The sequence below is a fragment of the Cyprinodon variegatus genome, unplaced genomic scaffold, assembly GCF_000732505.1.
Source record: "Cyprinodon variegatus isolate N-32 unplaced genomic scaffold, C_variegatus-1.0 Scaffold93, whole genome shotgun sequence".
NCBI classification, from domain to species: Eukaryota; Metazoa; Chordata; class Actinopteri; order Cyprinodontiformes; family Cyprinodontidae; genus Cyprinodon; species Cyprinodon variegatus.
In genome coordinates, this window is record NW_015150546.1 from 54,423 (window position 1) to 73,751 (window position 19,329).

Here is a 19,329-nt window from a genome sequence, read left to right on the forward strand (position 1 = left end):
GTCTTTCAGTCATCAATGCACACATTCAGTGAAACACAGGAGCTCTTTCAAGCTGGGCACCGTTTCATTTACAACACCTGTCCCAACAGTGACGAATTAGAATCAGAAATACTTTAATAATCCTAGGGTGAAATTTCTTTAGTTACATGACAGTGAGTGACCATAGAACCAGCTTGACATAACACAATTTCATACAATATGTATAATTAGGGGGTCCTGGCTCCCATCTAGCCACCAGTTTGGGGTTCCTTAGCCTGGGAAACGTTGAAGACCCCTGATCTAAATGATGTGCTAAAAGAAGTAATCTGCAAGGAAGCAGGTGCTCTCTCAAATCCGTGTACTTTACAAAAACGTTAAGCCTAAATTGCCTGCTTCTTCTAAGAAATGTTGTATTTAGAGGTTAACACCAGGTTTCTGAAATATTTCTACTCTATGTGAGCTCATACAAAAAAAAAAAAATAAGAGAGTAAACCCCTCACTTTTATGCCTTAAAATGACTTAAGGTCATAATCTAAAGCCAAAGAATCACTCCTGTCCCGACAAAGCCCAGCCTGACAACAAACTCCAACATATTTACCCCAAACAGTTTCTCTAATGCGTTTCTAATGCTTGTAATGGTTCCACCTCTCAGCACCATTATTTTGTGGCAGCTCTTTTTTATTCTTTTCTTTGTGCTGAAGCTTACTATATCTTTTTTCGTATGAGTCTTTTTATAGCCCTCCTCCGTTCTTAATTCTCTAACAATGACGTGCTACAGATGGGAGACATGTTACATACTCAAACAATCTGACGGACATCATCAGAACCTAAAACTTCAACCTTAGTTTGCTGTAATCAGAATTGAAACAGATCATAAAAAACAATAAGGTTTGATTGAAGCTGAAAACAGAAAACAATAAAAAGGGAGAAGGGAGGTCTAAACTATATCCTACGTTACCCTAAGGGGACTTCATGCGTGTGACATCACTCGTTCCGAAGTAAACACGCGCTCACTCACCACAGCAACCGGCCTGGTTGGAGGGGGCAACCGCAAAACACACTTTAGCACACACACACGTACTGTACCGACCCACTCTGGATAATAGGGACCGACCGGGGGTATTTACGAGGGCTGGGATATTTCTACTCAAACAGAATTAATAAAGCTCTCTCTCCAGACTTTAGCGCCATTTAAATTTTAGGGCAAAGATTCTTGTCTCTTTAACAGCTGGAGGGAGTACTTAAATGACAGTTCACCCAAGTTTTAGTTTTTCTCCAGAAATATACGTATGTACATTCATTAAAGCCATACCTATAAACTGGTGTCATAAATAAAATGTTGCAAGTAGAAGAATTTAAAGAAGTTGAACTGTTTTTTTTTTTTTTGCCAATCTTTGTTTTTCAAAGTGATTAATTTTTTCCCCAATTTGTTGTCGCTTGTGGCTCTGCTGGTTCTTTCAAGTTTTACAAGTAGAATGCTGTCTTTTTATTTTTTGGCTTTAAGCACTATGAGCAAGATTTTATTTGACCTAGTTCACAAACCTTACTTTATTTCTGCTAAATTGCAGATATTATTTCCCCCTTTGCACCAGATTATTTCAGTTTAAATCTGTTAGGAACCTTAATGAGTCTTGGAGAGGTTTAAACTATACTCATCACCATGCATGATTGAGCATAAAAAGCTTCCTGTCTGTTTCAAGCATCCACAAAACTTCCATGGTGGTGTTATTGTGGTTTATACTGCAGCTATTGCAGCCTATCTGGGCTGTGGATGCAGTATAGAGGAGCCTGTTACAGCAGAGGTAGCCTATTCATGATGTGTGCTAGAGATACTGTAGATCATTACATATTTTTTCGCTGCAGTTTTTAAAATAATGTTTTTCTTGTATCATCACTGGCCAATGCACACATGCGTTTGTTGATTCATTAGTGTGTTCAGCAGCCATGTGAAAACACATAATTGTCGCTCCCTCCATTTGCACAAACAGGACTCTCAGCTGGATAGAGCATCCATGCCTCTAAATTGCTTATTGCACAGATTTAGTAGTTTATGGCCTTTTTTCTCTCTGACTGCTCTTAAATATGCCCATAGAATGTAGATTTATTTTTCACTATGGCAAACTTTAAAAAAGAAATCACCACACCTGCATCCTCTGCTGTCGAAAAGGACCTCAATAAATTCAAAAACCTTTTTTATGTTTATTTGGAAGTTCTTTAAGTCTACTTTCTGTGAGCAGTAAGCAGGCAATATTCATTTTCTAAAATGTATGGTAATCCTGCAAACATTTTCGATTTTACTTGAAATTAAAAGCAGTTTTAATTCAGTTAATATAGGGGCTAAGATCTGAAAAGATGATCCCAATCCTTACTCTACGGATTTCACATCACAAATTCTAACAACCTTAATGAACCACAGATAAAATATTAGGCCTAGCACCAATCCTTGTTGAACTCCACATGTAACAACATCATTTTTATTATTTATCTTTGAAGAGTTTAATCTTTTATGAAAATACTCACTAAACAAGTGTCTCTTACCATTTAAAACTACATTCATCATGGTGGCCTTCATCCAAACTGTAGTGTTTTCTGTTGTTACAGCTGGCCTACTGTGTGGTGCAGTTTATGGAGAAAGATGCTACAGTGACTGAATACGTAAGTCTACAACTCAATAAGCAAAATTAATAATGTAATTTTGGCGTGGAAGCATGAGTTGCCCGTGTATGCATAACAACATATTTGCACCTTGTGGTGCCTTTTCAATGTATAATTTGGTTCAGAGGCCTAACACTGTCTTCACATTGTTCTCTATTTGCATAATAATGTATACATTATGTACAGATAAACCAAAAATTTCTTGTTGAAGCAAATTTTTTAACTTATAAAGATGCATATTTCTACAATATCAGTATCAACATCCCAGACTTCTTTCAGTGCCTTCAGATGCCACAGTTTACTTTACTTTGTTGTATGTTTTTATCCTGCAGATCATCAGGGGGCTGCTCAAGTACTGGCCGAAAACCTGCACCCAGAAAGAGGTAAAGAGCAGCAGCTGGTTAATGTCTGCCCCCTCCTACTGCCTTTTCCTCCTCCTTTTCCATGTCATGCATTAACTTAACCGTTGTGTCTTTGTCGGGGGATTTCAGGTGATGTTTCTGGGGGAGATTGAGGAGATTTTGGACGTGATAGAGCCGTCACAGTTCATCCGTATCCAGGACCCTCTCTTTAAGCAGATTGCTGCCTGTATCTCCAGCCCTCACTTTCAGGTGATACATTAATACCAAAGTGGAAGAATAACACTAGAAATAAATACAGAAGTCCCACAAACACAGATACTACACTTTTGTTTGTAAAATAAATTTACAAAACTACCATAATATCATTATTTTCAAATGTACTACAGAGGCTAAAACTAACCTGTAGGAACCAGTTCACAGTTCACTAGCTGCCTGATAAATAAAAGTAAGCTAATCTGTTATGTTACAGGTAGCGGAGCGAGCTCTTTACTTCTGGAACAATGAGTATATCCTCAGTCTGATAGAAGAGAACTGTCAAGTCATCCTGCCACTGGTGTTCGGCACCCTCTACAGAGTCTCCAAGGAGCACTGGAACCAGTATGGCCCACACAGACACACACACACACACACCAACTTTAATCATTGCTTTTTTAGTGTGTATTTCTATTTGTAGTGTGCCATAGAAACAAAACATAATGTGTTATAAACTAATATTTGTTGAAACTGATGGTTGAACAATAATTCTGGTGAAAACAGATGCATTTTAAGCATGACAAACACAATCCAACCCTTTGTTTTTTAGGTGAAAATCCAATTTACAGCAAAACCTGTCATGATTTTTACTTGTCTGTGTTTTATGTGAGTCATCCTCACCTGTTTTCGGTCACAAGCTGTATTATTTAAATTTGCGCCTAAACATCTTAAACTCTGGTAGGAGATTTAGGCTTTTTACAGCAGTTTAATTCCATCATAAAGGTTTTCAGCTCAGCCTTGTTGCTTATGACAAAAGTGAAGCTTTCTTCCAGATTGACCTTTTTCTTCTCACCCTTTCATCGAGGCCCGATTTGTGGATGAATGACTCATGATTCCCTTCAACAGATACCCACCTGAGCTGTAGACCCCTGTTTTTTTCCGGTCGCCTCTTTGGTTCTTATGAGTTTAGCAGGAGACCCATGTCTTGGTAGATGTACAGTTGTGCTTAGCTGTTTCTATTCTCAAATGATAGACTGGACAGAGCTCTGTGAGATGTCAAAATTCATAAACATTGTTTTATAACCTAACTCTGCTTTAAACTTAACCACATCTTCCGCTATGGTCCTTGGGCTTTATGATGCCGTTTGTTTTACAATAAACCCGAGGCCCTCACAGACCAGCTGGGTTTTATTTACTATCAAGGTGACTGTCATGAACCGAGGACAGATGGACCCAGTATTCAAGGAAAAACAGCCAGTAGGAAAGTTCAAAACGTTTATTAAATAAAGAAAACTAAAGTGGAGCTGAGGCTCGCGGACACTGCAGGAGGGGGGCGGGGCACCGCCCAATCTCAGACACTCTCTGTGGGAGAAACACAGGTAAGTGACCACGGTCATCTGACAGAAGATGATTATCTGAGTTGGCTACTTACCTGGTTTAACAGTCCAGTCCTAGAATGTCCCCAAGTGCTGCAGTCCCAGAGGTCTTGCAGGAAGCCGATCCTGGTCAGGGATCCAGAACAGACAGGAACAGGATCCAGATCAGGCAGGAACAGAACAGGTGGCAGGATCCAGACTTCCAGGCATCCACAAGCTCCCAGGAGAGTTCAGAGTCTGACAGGGTCCGAAAGCGTGACCAGGTGGTCACGCACAGGAGCAGATAGGATCAGGTGCAGATGAGCAGGCTCAGTGGAAGAGGGTAGCCAAGGCAGAACGTGGAACCAGAACTTGATGCAGGACTTTAAACTGGTCTCCTCCCTGGAGCCAGGCTTACTGAGATAAAAACTGAACCTCCCCGCATATAGAGCCAAAAACCCGGGGGAGGAACAGTGGACGATCAGGAGACGGGACAAACACAAAAACCTCTTTCCACTGGCCGCCAGGATCCAGGACATCCAGGACCGGGATCTTTCTACAAGGAGTTTGCATGTTCTCCCGGTGCACGCATGGGTTCTCTCTGGGTTCTCCAGCTTCCTCCCACAGTCCAAAAGCATGACTGTTCTTCCTTAAATTCTCCTTAGGTGTTAGTGTGTGTGAATGGTTCTGTGTCTTTGTGTGTCTCTGTGTTGCCCTGCGACAGACTAGCGACCTGTCCAGGGTGTGTCTTGCCTCTTGCCCTTACAATCATAGATAGACCCTGGCCCGCCATGACACTGACAAGAACTAAAGTCTGATTTATACTCGAAAACCAGGTCGACTGTGTGCGTGTCGCAGTTAACGCAGAGACGGAGACACTCTGCTGCACCTCTTTGAAATTGTGGGTGACCGCAGACAGGAGCCCTCTGATTGGTCAACTCTACATCCGCTCTCCACTATATTTCCTGTTTGGTACCTTACTGGCTTGTTTTGTTTGTATGATCGCCATTGGTCCAACTCATGAAGTTGGACCAGCTAGAAGAGCAAGAATGCTGGGACCCTTTTTCCACCTGGATCCTGCACACTTTATCACCCCTCCTTTGTCGCACAAATTTGCCTCTTGCATTTTTCCACTTCTTCACTGCCTCGGCCGTATCTAGACCCACAGCTAGTTCGTGATTGTCCCTCTTGCATTGTGTCGTGGAATAACATAGCACAGACCATGCTTCAATATTGGGCATTAATTTAAAAATATCTGAGTCATACCTGCCACAAACGCACTGCGACACACTGATTTTATTTAGGAGTATATGAGTAAAGGAGATTGAAATGTTACCTTCCACTTTCCCAAAATACATTACTTTGTGTTGGTCTACCTCATCTAGTTTTTAGCTGTAACATGCAGCTGTGAATACTTTAGCAAGTTGCTGCAGAGGAACTGGACAGAAAAAGAAGAACCATCTAAACTACTTTATTATCTGCTTACTTTCAGCCCCAGGCTGTTACTTTACACGGTGCCTCACCCACAGCTTAAATCTTGTGTCGCGATCAAGTGGATTCAGGTTTTTTCTTCTCTACTCTTCTAGAACTATCGTGTCTCTGATCTACAACGTGCTGAAGACTTTCATGGAGATGAACAGCAAACTGTTTGATGACCTCACTGCCTCCTACAAAGTGGAGAAACAGAAGTGAGTATGACTCACTGTCCTTTTCTGTTCGCATCACTGGATACGACAGGGACAGCAGGAGTTATCTGAAGTCATTCCTGAGACAGTTTTTGTTCCATTATCTATCCAGTTAGAAGTTATTCCAGGAGTCAGCATGGTTTAGGTCATCCTGTAATCAAACAGCGCTTCCTGCTAATTATTTAAACTGAAGATAAAAACTAATTCAGGAAAATTATTAGCTTAGCCTCTTTATCCACTGCACAATCTTACTTCTTCCTCAGGTTGGAAAGTTCATGGTTCTTTTTTAGATTGGCAGAGACTTCTAGGTCCTCAGACCTTCTTGATACCTTGAAGGAAGGGTTTAGCAACACTTCAATTTTTTTTATTACAAGCTGTTATCTGGATTTTGTTTTTTACACATTTCAATATTTTTTTTCCATAAATAACTGCTAGAGAATAACACACAAACTGAAGAAGGACACGAGGAACAAAGAGAGGTCAGACACAAAATGGGAAGAAACAGGGAATGGAACATAAGGAACAAAAAAAAAGAAAGGAAGTAAATAAGGGTGAATGGAAGGAAAGAGAGACACAAGGGGGAAAGGAAATGAAGCAAGGCTACAACAACATCAGAAATCTGCCTACGGGTTTTCTTCTCTTTTAACCGTCTTGATATTTTCCTCCATCTTTTCTTTCCCACTGCCTCACCAGGGAGATGAAGCGAGAAAGGGAGCGTGCAGACCTCTGGCGAGGCCTGGAGGAGTACCAGGAGCGTCGAATGCAGATGCTTACAGAGGCCGCCAGGAACCAGCGCAACCTCCAGGAGAGGGTCGAGAGAGGAGACCCGCTGAGCCCTTCCTCCCCACAGACGGCTCAGTCCGACCAACTCGAGCCAAAACCCAGCGGGGCGTCCTCTGGAGCCGGGGAGAGCGCCACCTAGGCACCGCTGCACACATGAGGGATAATACTGGGGGAAGGGTAGTGGGACTTGAGCTTAGTGGTGAAAGTGTTGGGAGACAGAAAAGGTATAAAATCACTTCTTTTTATCATGTATCATGGAGGTGGCAGCTTCTTGTACAAAGGTGCAATCTCTGTGATGCAAAGCTGTACCTTCTTTCTGACAGCATTGTGTGAAACTGGTTCACTTTTAGCTGTACACACGTCATGTTGCAGTTCATTACTCTAAAAAGGTGCAGCCTGTCATGTTATTTATTATCCCATTCAGTAAACTGCAGACCAGCTGCAAAACAAAGAGACAAAGTGTCTCTTTTGGTGTCTAACTTGTCTTGACATTTGACCAACAGAGTCATAGTCTGTACTGTGGCCTCATCTTTATCTTTTTAACTGAAAGATGCTTAATCCTGACGTGCATAGCACAATCCATGAATGAAAACAGATGAAGCAATTTCACACAAATGTCTCAAAGCTATCGCTGCACACAACCGACCAACCTACATACATGAAGGTACTTAGTGTAAATATCAGAGAAGAAACGAGCTACCAAAAGTGTATGGCCGTTAGACATATGTCACACAACTGACTGAGACACACAGATCCCTGTAAGCACCCAAACACACACAAAGATTTACTCAGCCAGTTGTGGCGCTGACTCGTCCCCATCTGGGTCCCACCACAGGATCCCCTACAGTCCCAGTAAACTTCAATTGAAGCCGATTACGATGGTGATGACTCTGATATAAAGTACAATATTGTTCCTTCTTCTTACTTGTTACTCTACTACTACTACTCTACTCTAACTACTACTGATGATGATGTTTTTATATATATATAAATATATATAGATATACATACGTCTGGATATTTCTGTAGCGTATTATGGAAGAAAAACTAGTGTAGCAGAAACCATAAAAGGGGAAGGCCGACTAAAAAATCCCAATTTTTACGCAGTAATGAGGCCATAATGTTAGTGCTGAAATTCAGCAGAAAACCCCTTTAACAGACCTTAACTGAGGGTGGCAGGGATAGACTGGATATGCAGCAGTTGTTTTTCTTTTGCTTTGAAATCTTTGAATCTCCATATAGACCAAATCAACAGTTTTAATACAAACTTGGTTGAAAAACTTAGATAAAAACGTAGATAAATCAACAGGAAGGTTAAAATGTAAGAGAAAAATTATCAACACTGTAATGCAAATAAAACAGATTTGGTGAATTGATCAGAAGCAACTTGATGAATTGATCTATAAAGCATTTTAGGCTATAAAACTTTCTTTGAACATAACTATTTTCAATATTTGCCTGGATGCAATATGAATCATAGCAGGGTGGAATGAAATCAGCAACATCGACAAGAATGAAGGCTGTTACGCTAGGGAGGGGAGTTATAGATTTTGCCTTTTTGAGCAAATACTTAGGTGACTACAGTTGGTACTAGTGTTGCACCGATACCGATACCAGTATCGGACGGGGCGCCGATACTGCCCTAAAATGATGGTGTCGGTATCGGCGAGTACCAACAAATAGGGCACCGATACCATTTTGAGAGCCATAAGTTTATTCAACTATTGTCACCCACTCCTGGTAGGCAATAAAAAGTTCTACTGGATTCACTTTGTATTAGATTTTTTCCTGCTTCACAAAGGTAGGCAGCAGCTTGACAAAGCTGTGATGGCAATTATTTTACATTATTATGGTATCGGTATCGGACGATACTGCACAGCCAGGTATCGGGTATCAGTATCGGGGCCAAAAAATGGCATCGGCGCAACACTAGTTGGTACCCATGAAAAGGGGACATTATCCTGTGCCTACACACATGCTGCAAATACATAAATGGACAACTAATACAGAAAGAACTGCAAACACGAAAAACCCCATAAATAAATAAACAAGGACTATGAGAACTCAAAACCTACTGAAAACACAAACACAGGAAAAAATTTGTAAGTACCAAAAATAGCTGCAAATTAAGAAAAGCTGCAAACTAGCACCGCATAACTTCAGGGGTCCAGACCACTAGGGGGGGGGTGATAATCTTCTCATATGGGACCAGACCATAGTAAAGACATAAACAGAATGCTCAGATAGATTCTGGCTGTGCCCGAATCTCCGTTCTAACCCCTAGACAGACATTATTCCTCGCCGCAGTCGAGTTGTGACAGCCTATGGCGACAGCGGGCCGCTGTGATATCGAATCCCATAACGCTTTGCGAGGAGAGCTCTACCTGCAAAGCATTCTGGGATATATATATCCTGGATGATCACTACTTTTCAAGGCTACTTTTTCATCCACAAGATGTTTGGACACTCATTTAAAATGGTGTAATCACTATATAGTGCCCTATTTAGTGATCAGGGCGGCCATTTAGCTGCTTAAACATGGGATATGCTTTTTTTTTTTCCTAAAGCATTTATTAAATATAGATCTGCTTTTTGTATCCATGCTAGCTACTATCTTCTTCACTGCCTCTGTGCATCCTTCTCTCTTGTCATCAGATGGTAAAGTGGTTGAAATTACCAACTTTAACAGTTTTTTGTCTTAATAAGAAAAAGCTCTAAACAATAAAAGTAGTAATGATGTAGCTACAAGCAAAGCCTCTTATTCAAAGATATATCCACACAAGCCTGAAACTGTGGTGTTACATATAAATAGATACCACAAAGGTTTCAAACTAAAAGAAAAACACTGCCATCCAGTTGGATTTCTGAATCAGGAACGTCTGTTAGGTTTGGCCGATCCTGAAGCTGCTAGAGGGGACCGTGGAGACGACAACCTTTTTCTTTGCGAAGCAACAAAACAATTATTCATTCTTGTCTGATTATTAAGATAGTGTAGTGAGGTGAAGAGAGGGGAGAAAAACCGAAAAAAAAAAAAAGTTATTTTAGCAATATTTTCATTCTTTCAGGATAATCTGTGTGTTTGTAGGGAGTCAGACAGGATAATAAAAAAAACATGTTTTATCTCCTGTTGCATCCATGATACTCACATTGTCTTAAGGTACTACATTATTTGTAAATTTGTTTGATGAAAAACAATTTTGCTCTGTAATTATGTTTATTTTATTGTCTTTTTGTATGACTTTGCTCATCTTGTGGGGAAAAAAAAAAACAATTCTGATGCTATTTATTTTCTATTTGATCATGAAATGTAACCTTATTTGTGGGTGATGTTAAGGTTGTGGAAGTGAATGTGGGGGTGTATGTGTGTGTGTATGATGATTTGTTTTCGTGAGAGGATCAGTGAGCAGAAGACGAGCGTAGGAAGAGTGATAAAGAAGGAGAAGAAGCCGTTCTCTTTGTTTTGTTTTCTCTCTCCTCTCCTTTTTTTGAGGGACGGGGGTTTGATTCTCGAATGTATCGCACAATGTCCCCGATTGTTTCTTTTAAATGCTAATAACGCAGAGCTACCTGTCAGTTGCTTTGTTACAAAACATTCAGAAACCCTTATTAACACACTAGATTCAGCCTGAATGGACAACGTTCAAATTAATTTATTTACAGATTTAGGGGTAATTTTCCACTTCTATTAGAGGAAGGAGGGTTTTAGATTAAGACATGGATCTCTCAGTTTTATCTTAGCAATTCCTTCTACTTTTTAGCATCACTGCAGGGGTGCCACCATTTATCTTCTTCACTGGAAACATAGTTGAGCTGAATTCATCCTAATTATATGATTCCACACCTTTTTTAAAGTCACTTCCTGTCATTTAGCCATCTGGAGCCATTTCATATCATCTGGTTGTTTTCATACCAGCTAATTCACAATAAGGTGAAGTCAACCACAGAACATTTCATTACCAACTTTTAGCACACCCTTTTAAAGCTACCTATTTACAAAATGCCACATTGTCTGTTCACACTATTCACACTATAACGAAAGTTGTTAATATGACTCCAGTAAATAAAATCTACAAGAAGGGGAGGGGGGTAGGTTATATATTGAATTTCAGGTTTAACTAAACTGGACACTAATAGAACCTCTGCATTAGCTTGCCTTGTGGCGTAATCCCCGCGTAAGATATTGACAGCTGATAGTAACTCGCACAACCCCACTTCAAAGGAAAAAAACATTACTTGTAATATTCTGGATTGCAGTAAAACTCTCCAGAAACAAAAAAAATAAATCATTAAATCATATCTTTTCAGGCCTAACAAGGAGAAATTTAATTATTTGGATCAAAACAATAGTTAAAATATTTAACTGTATCAGAACCTTTGATAAATGCTATCCAGTTTATCTAAGTATGACCTTGATTCATATACTATTTAAATTTTGCTAGAGAATGTAACATAACAAAAAGTATCATTGGAAATCACAGAAAATATGTTATAGATTGTTTAAACAAGAAGAAATTAGCTATTTTTATTTTCCCATTCATTGTGTCGCCATCAAGTCTAACTCAGCCTGCCAAAGAAGTCCATTCTTGTTTTCGTAACAAAAAAAAAATAGTTAGAAATAAAAAGATTTTAATTTGGAATAATTTTGCTGGATTTCAAACCTTGTCTTGATTGAGAAAAGCAAATCACAATTGCTATAACCCAAATCAAATGTATCAGCGAAACTATCTGGCACAAACTTTTTATTTTCTATTTGTTTTGGCTTGCCTGTTTAGAAACCCCCCAAAAACGTGGTTGTTTTTGTCAAGGAATACAGGACCTCACCCCTCACTGTTCTCAGATTTTAAAAGCCTTTGGGTTACAAAGACAGCCCTTTGTCCTTAAATGAATTCACCTGATTCCAGCCCCGGTCCAAAATAAAAGGCAAATGAGCGCTCTGGTATCTTCCAACATATAGATGACTGTCATCTTTCTACCTTTTGGCCATAAATTGATGACAAGCAGTAAAGAAGGAAACAAGAGGAGACATAAAGGGAGAAGGAAAGAATTTTATACATGATAGCATTGCAATAAGTCAGAGCAACAGGATGAGAATATAATGTTAATAAAAACTACAACCGCATTACGTAGCAATTTCACAGAACTTCTAGATTTGCACTGTCTGCCCAATGATCTGTGTTTGTTTTGTTGATGATAAAAACAATAGAGGATGATAGAGAGGTTGAAAAAGATGTATATTTTGGGGACCAACACATCAGTGGGGGAGGGGGGGTTGAATGTAGAGATGCTTACTACTGTACGTAACATAACGGGGATGTAGACTGGAGGAAAAAAAAACATCTATGTGCTAAAAGACAAAATGAAATTTCACTTTGAGAAAGCAACTCTGGGAGTCTGTGTTGTTTTTATCAGTCACCACTCATACATTATCTCTCACTGCTATACAAAATGTTCCTAAGCAGTTTTGCTTTTAAAATGTTATGAAATGTGTTTGTGTTCTTTAACGAGAATATATCTTTGAGACATACACTACTGTACCGTTCAAAAGTTTGGGGTCACCCCAAAAATTTTGTGTTTTCCTGAAAAGTCACACTTATTTACCACCATACGTTGGGAAATGAATAGAAAATGGAGTCAAGACATTGACAAGGTTAGAAATAAGGATTTGTATATGAAATAAGATTTTTTTTTTTATACCAAACTTTGCTTTCGTCAAAGAATCCTCCATAGGATTCCATAGGAAATCTTCGATTTCTTAACAATTTCACGCATGGAATAGCCTTCATTTCTAAGAACAAGAATAGACTGTCGAGTTTCAGATGAAAGTTCTCTTTTTCTCGCCATTTTGAGCGTTTAATTGACCCCACAAATGTAATGCTCCAGAAACTTTATCTGCTAAAAGTAAGGTCAGTTTTGTAGCTTCTGTAACGAACTAAACTGTTTTCAGATGTGTGAACATGATTGCACAAGGGTTTTCTAATCATCAATTAGCCTTCTGAGCCAATGAGCAAACACATTGTACCATTAGAACACTGGAGTGATAGTTGCTGGAAATGGGCCTCTATACACCTATGCAGATATTGCACCAAAAACAAGACATTTGCAGCTAGAATAGTCATTTACCACATTAGCAATGTATAGAGTGTATTTCTTTAAAGTTAAGACTAGTTTAAAGTTATCTTCATTGAAAAGTACAGTGCTTTTCCTTCAAAATAATAAGGACATTTCAATGTGATCCCAAACTTTTGAACGGTAGTGTATATTAGTTAGCTTCTGTCTAAAGGGCTCATTATAGCTTCAATTTATTTCAGTATTTTTCTGCCAAATGGATGGAGGAATCTGGTAAAAGAACTCACCTGTGCTATCATGGGACAGATTTATACTGAACTAGTGGAAAAACACCTTTTGAGATCAATGGTAAACTAAAATGTTGTAGGCCTTATTTGTCAAATCTCTTGAATTGCATTAACTTTGATATATACCTTTGATATATCTTTATTTAAAATTAAAATACTAGAAACCTTCATTTAAAATTAAAATACTAGAAATATAGCACTTTATTATATGCAATTTGATAAACCTATTTTAGTTGTATTATCAAAACAGCAATTTACAGCCTGTTTATTAGAATGCAGGTATTTGAGACCTACTGACTTATGTTTAGAAATCCTGTTAAAGCTCTGTTTATAAATCCAGGTAGCAACTCTGTTTAGAAAGCAACTAAAATCACTCCATATATGTTTAACACAATGGTTTCCTATAAAATAAATATATTTCATATAGGGCTACATGCAAAACTGCCAAACTTTTACTTCACATAAGTGTATTTTACAGATATTTTACAAATGCAAATCAGAAGATAAATATGATGCAGAAAGAAAAATCAGTTTTATTAATAGTAATACTGAGCATTATTTAGACCAGGGTTGGGCAACTCCAGTCTGGGAGGGCCTGTATCCTGCAACTTTTAGATATGTCCTTGACTTAACACACCTGAATCAAGTAAATAGATAATTAAAAGGACTCTGGAGAAATTGGCTCTGTTCGAAAACCTGGGCTGCATCCTCCAAGGACGCGGTCTACCTAGACTGGATCCTTCGAAGTCCTTGAAAATAAGGATACCGGAAGAGTTTTGGCTGTAAATTCGACCAGGTCTACCCTTCGGCGGGTTTTACCGCCGTAAGCTCTGTTGCTTAGCAACCATGAAAGTTGACACACAAAGCAGGAAAAGAATTCAAAACTGTTTGTTTATTTATTTATTTTTTTACTGTAAAGTGAACAAAGACTACACTCACAAGAATCCAGAGTGGAATAAAGGTTCCAACCACCGGGAGCAGGAATAAATCAAATCAAATGTAATGATAGAAACCTTAGTGAGTTAAATAACCTGCTGCTGTCATTTTGCACATCTCTGATGTTGCTGCTATTTTCAAATATCCATCACTGTAAAAATGTCCATAGCTGCATATTGGTTATTTATTCTCCAGTTTTATATTGTTAAAACACTTTATAGTATTGTATTGTTTTTTAGTTTTTTTAACTCTTCCCTATTATGTTATTCTTATACATTTTTCTAAGGTCCGCATTTGTGTGACCATTTTTAATAATCTTTCTGCTGCTGTAAATTTGCCTATTGTGGGAAAATGAAGGGATTTTCTATTCTATTCTATAAAAGGGGTAGAAAGATATAAGTAAATCTAAACAATGTAGGCCTATGTATAAAAAAAATATCTGCAAAATCTGTAATATTCAACAACAAAAAAATCTTAGTTAAGCATATTGTGCAAAACAGCAATAAAAAGATAAAACTCCTATCAGATTTATAGTCCCCACACTGCAGATATATTAGAATCTGTCCTTAAATTATAGCCAAACTCATTTACACAGTAACAGATAAAAACCTTTAGATAAATCAAACACTACCGCCACATACAGTATCTGCCTCAATAACCATTAAAACAACTATTTTCATTAATCTCAGGCGGAACTATTCACTGACTTGTATTATATTAAACTGAACTTCCAATTTTCACCATTGTTCGGCGCCAAGTAACCTTTCCTCTGATCACGGCTTGCTTGGTCTCGCAATGAATCCTGGGTAAATCAAGGATACCAAGGATACATCGGACCCGTCCTTCAAATCAGGCAAAAAGAAGGACGCATTTTAAGGTCGCATAACGAAGACTCTTGGAATCCGACCAGACCTATGACGTAATCGTACTTCGAATCTGGCCTTCTAAGGATGCGTCCCAGGTTTTCGAACAGAGCAATTGATTGCATACTGGGGAAGTAGTTCAAGCATTTGATTTAGGTGTGTTGGACCAAGGATGAATTAAATGCTGCAGGAAACCGGCCCTCAAGGACTGGAGTTGCCCACCTTTGATTTAGACACTAGGGGCACTAGACCTGTAGCTTTAATGTTTAGGGTTAGTGCCCTTGGAAGCAAGCAGCAACACAGCCCTGTTGCAAAAAGTCAGACCACTTTGGACCAGCAGACTGAGAAGTCATTGAGTTCCTTTTAAAGACAACGCCACATTCACCCCTCTAAATAAATCCTACATCAGAGAACCACATCTGTTTGATCTGGTGTCAAATCAGTTTTGTTACCTAGCCAAAAATTTTTCCCCAATTAGTTATCTTGTTTAAGGGATGCTCAGACTGCTGCTAAGTGGTGCTCGAGGTCACCACTCATTCAGTGATGAATCCAATGCTCTTTTAGATTAATAGATACATTTTTTTTAGAAAAGAAGCCTGCACTGGACTCTATATTGACCTGAAAAAAATTTTCAGAATGTTGCAAATACTAATTAAATTCAGTTTATTTATATAGTGCCAATTCACAACACATGTCATCTCAAGGCATTTTACAGAGACAATTCATTTCATAGAATTTGATTCAAAGTTTTCTATCTAAGGAAATCCAGTTGATCGAAAGCAATACTCACACCAAGCGTGCTTATAGCAACAGTGGAGAGGAAATTTTTCCTTTCAACAGGAGGAAACCTCCAGCAGCACCTAATCTATTAATACAGCTCTGACTAGGAATATGATTTTGACCAGGAAGAATCCTATTTTAGTGATCTACAAATGGAACAACAGAGAGGAGAGAGTTTTTAATAATGTCAAAATGGCCTGCCATAACAGACTACATACGCATTAATTCGAGCAGCTATCTCCTCCTAGGCCATCTGCCTCTCCTTTGCAGCTATAGCACTTTTTCTTTTTCCTTTAAAAAAATAATTCAACTCACCCTATGCTTACATTTAAACCTCTAGTTCCATTGGTGTGAAAAAGGCAGACTTCATCTTGCCTGTTGTCATGGTGACTCATCAAAACAGGGCTCGATTGATAAAGGCTTTTTATAGTTGCCACGCACGCATAAAACTACTCAGGGTGATTGAAATAACTCACAGCAGACATTAGGAAACCAAAAACTCAAATTTTATTCAATTTGTCTCCGAGTTTGTTGATAGTGCTTTGTGAAAAAGACCCTCAGATAATGCTGATAAAGGTTCTCAGTCATCCAGGTCATAGTCATTCCGTAAAAATAAATAAAAAATCCACTGGACTTGGTTTCCAAGATTTGAAGACGTTTCGCTACCTCTCCAGGAAGCTTTCTCAATTCAAATGGTCAGATAACTCATTACAGAACTGTCCAAGCAGCTCTTCATTCTCACTATACTCACTATACTCACTCTCAGACAGAGAAGAGTAAAACTCCACAGCTCTCCTCCTCATCTGGCCTGGTTACTCAGCTGCTATCTAGTATAAGACAGAGAGTGGATCACCTCTGCCCATGTTTTCTCTCAAAGCTGAAAAATAATCTCCTGTAGAGTGAGCATCCATCCTGAGTAACAACCATTAGACCTTAGAATTTAACAGGCTTGAAAAATATGGCCGTTTGGATTTGAGAGCTTCAATGTGCTCGTGATTTCCGGCGGACACATTTAGATGTTCTATTTCCACTATGTTCATCTCCAGAGCTCTAATCGATCTGGTGAGGTCACGAATGACAAGGATGTAGTGCTGACGACTACATGTAGTGCTGGCCGCTGTGGCTCTCTGGAACAGGGGAGGGTCAATAGTGTTCAAACATCACGCATTGCATTCATAACAGTTAAAACATAAAACAGACTTAATTTGAAGTTTAATGTCAAGCAGTCAATGCAAGACTGACATCTGGGGTCAGAAAGAGAAACCAAATTAAAGTTTGATACTAAAAACGTAATTACGATCAAGACTATATGTCAATGGTTAATGTCAGAACTAATCTCTGAGGACATAAAGAAAAACTGAAGTTAAATAGTTCATCCAAAAGTAACATCTAAAAAGGCTTTCTGATTTCCAGGGCCTTCAGGTCCAGTTTTCTGCATCTTTTAGGGGATTCTCTTCAACACACCTGAGTCAAACAGTCAGGTTATAGGCAGGACTCTGAGGTTAAACTTGACTGCATGCTGACCACGTAATTCAGCCACTGGATTGTTTGGAAGCAGAGCCACACCTAAAAGGTATAGAACACCAGAACAAGACTGAAAGTTTGAAGTCATAATATGATTTTACATTTATTAATATAAACTGGAAACAAAGTTTGATGTCATAGGCTAATTTTAACTTCAACATATGAGGTCATCAAGGGAAATCCAAAGTAAAGCTAAATGTCATAGAGTTTATCCCATGAAGACATCTAAAATCATAAAGGGAAATGAAGATGACAATCTAGGGTTGTCAAGGGCAGTTGAAATAAACATTTAATATCATAGGCTGATATTATCTTGAACATCTGAGGTATTTTAGGGAATTTGGAATAAAGGTTATAAAATTATCTTTGATTCCAAATATGAGGCTATTAGGAAAGTTGGATCAGCTGATTAAATTATGGCTCCTCCTCTTCAATCAAGTACTGCAGAAGCTTCCTAATCATCCAACCTTTTCTGGTGTGCTTGACGGGTTCAACAGGATTGGGAACCTTTGCCATACACTGATCTTCTCATCAACATATGGAGTAATTTATGGAAATTGGAATGAAAGTCTTATGTCATAAAGTGATCTTAGAGTGGAGTTATGAAGTCATTAAGGAAATTGGGATGGATATATGATGTCATAGATGTATTCCCTGATTAGGATTCAAAGTCATAGATGGAAATAAGGAGGACAGATTAAGGTTGTCAAGAGAAATTGGAATGAATATTTAATATCATATAGTGATGTTATGTTCAACACATGAGGTCATTTGGGAAAGTTGGAATCAAAGTTTAATATCATAAAATAATCTTAGGTACAACATATGAGGTCACAAAGGGAAATCGCAATTAAAGTTAAATGTGATAGAGTTTTCCTATGTTGACATATAAAATCATAAAGGGAAATGAGGAGGACAGTCTAAGCTTTTCAAGGGTATGGAAATAAAATTGTGAATTCATAGGCTGATATTAGGTTGTACATCTAAGGTCATTTAGCGGCTTTGGAATAAAAGTGTGATGTTATAAAATATCTTTGGTTAAGGTAAGTTGGAATCAAACTTTAATGCCTGATACTAACTGATATTAGGTTCAACAAATGAGATCATCAACAGAAAATGGAATCAAATTTAAATGTCATAGAGGTTCAGCTATACATACACCTAAATTCCTAAAAGTAAGTGAGGATGAAAGTTGATGGTTGTGAGGGGAATCTGGAATGAAACATAGGTGTCACAGTGAGATGTTATATTCAACATATGAGGCCATTAGGAGACAATTGAAGAAAATGTCGATGTCATTATGTCATAAACAGGACAAATGGACCTAGTATTCAAGGCGAATCAGACAATGGGAAGTTTCAAAACTTTTTAATAACAGAAAAATAATAAAACATAACTAGACGCGGGCTGCTGAGAATAAGTGGACGGCAGTGGCTGCAGGAGGGAGGTGGGGCACCGCCCAGTCACTGACACTCTGGAGGGAGAAACACAGGTGAGTGACCACAATCAAATGACAGGAGATGATAATCAGAGTGAGTCACTTACCTGGTTTACCAGGAAGACAGAATCCAGCCGTTTGACTGCCAAATGAGACGTGGCTCAGAGCTGTCCAAAGTGTCCCCGATGCAGCAACCCCAGTGAGCAGGCAGGAGACCGGTTCCATGGGTGCAATGACAAACCACTTTTTCCATGATAACATCCAAACTGCCTCCGTAATTCAGTCTGTAAATACTTGTAGAATGGATTGGTGGGATTTTGGTGGTATTTTAGCTGAAGGATCCATGTTACCCATTTATTAAATATTTCTATAAGATCATAGTGAGAGGGATAAGTACCCCTGCTCTACCATAAATAAACATTTT

At 38.7% G+C, this 19,329-nt stretch overlaps 1 protein-coding gene across 1 annotated transcript in view; it reads left to right on the plus strand.

Moving 5' to 3' along the window:
• Positions 1-8,576, plus strand: part of ppp2r5b (protein phosphatase 2 regulatory subunit B', beta) — a gene marked incomplete at its 5' end in the record, with an annotated part of 26,028 nt that extends 17,452 nt beyond the window's left edge. Inside the window, 6 exons of the mRNA XM_015373821.1 lie at positions 2,581-2,634; positions 2,967-3,017; positions 3,126-3,245; positions 3,466-3,593; positions 6,130-6,231; positions 6,922-8,576. Coding sequence (XP_015229307.1) covers positions 2,581-2,634; positions 2,967-3,017; positions 3,126-3,245; positions 3,466-3,593; positions 6,130-6,231; positions 6,922-7,150 — 684 coding nt within the window. The remainder of the gene's footprint in view (positions 1-2,580; positions 2,635-2,966; positions 3,018-3,125; positions 3,246-3,465; positions 3,594-6,129; positions 6,232-6,921) is intronic.
• Positions 8,577-19,329: the final 10,753 nt, after the last annotated feature.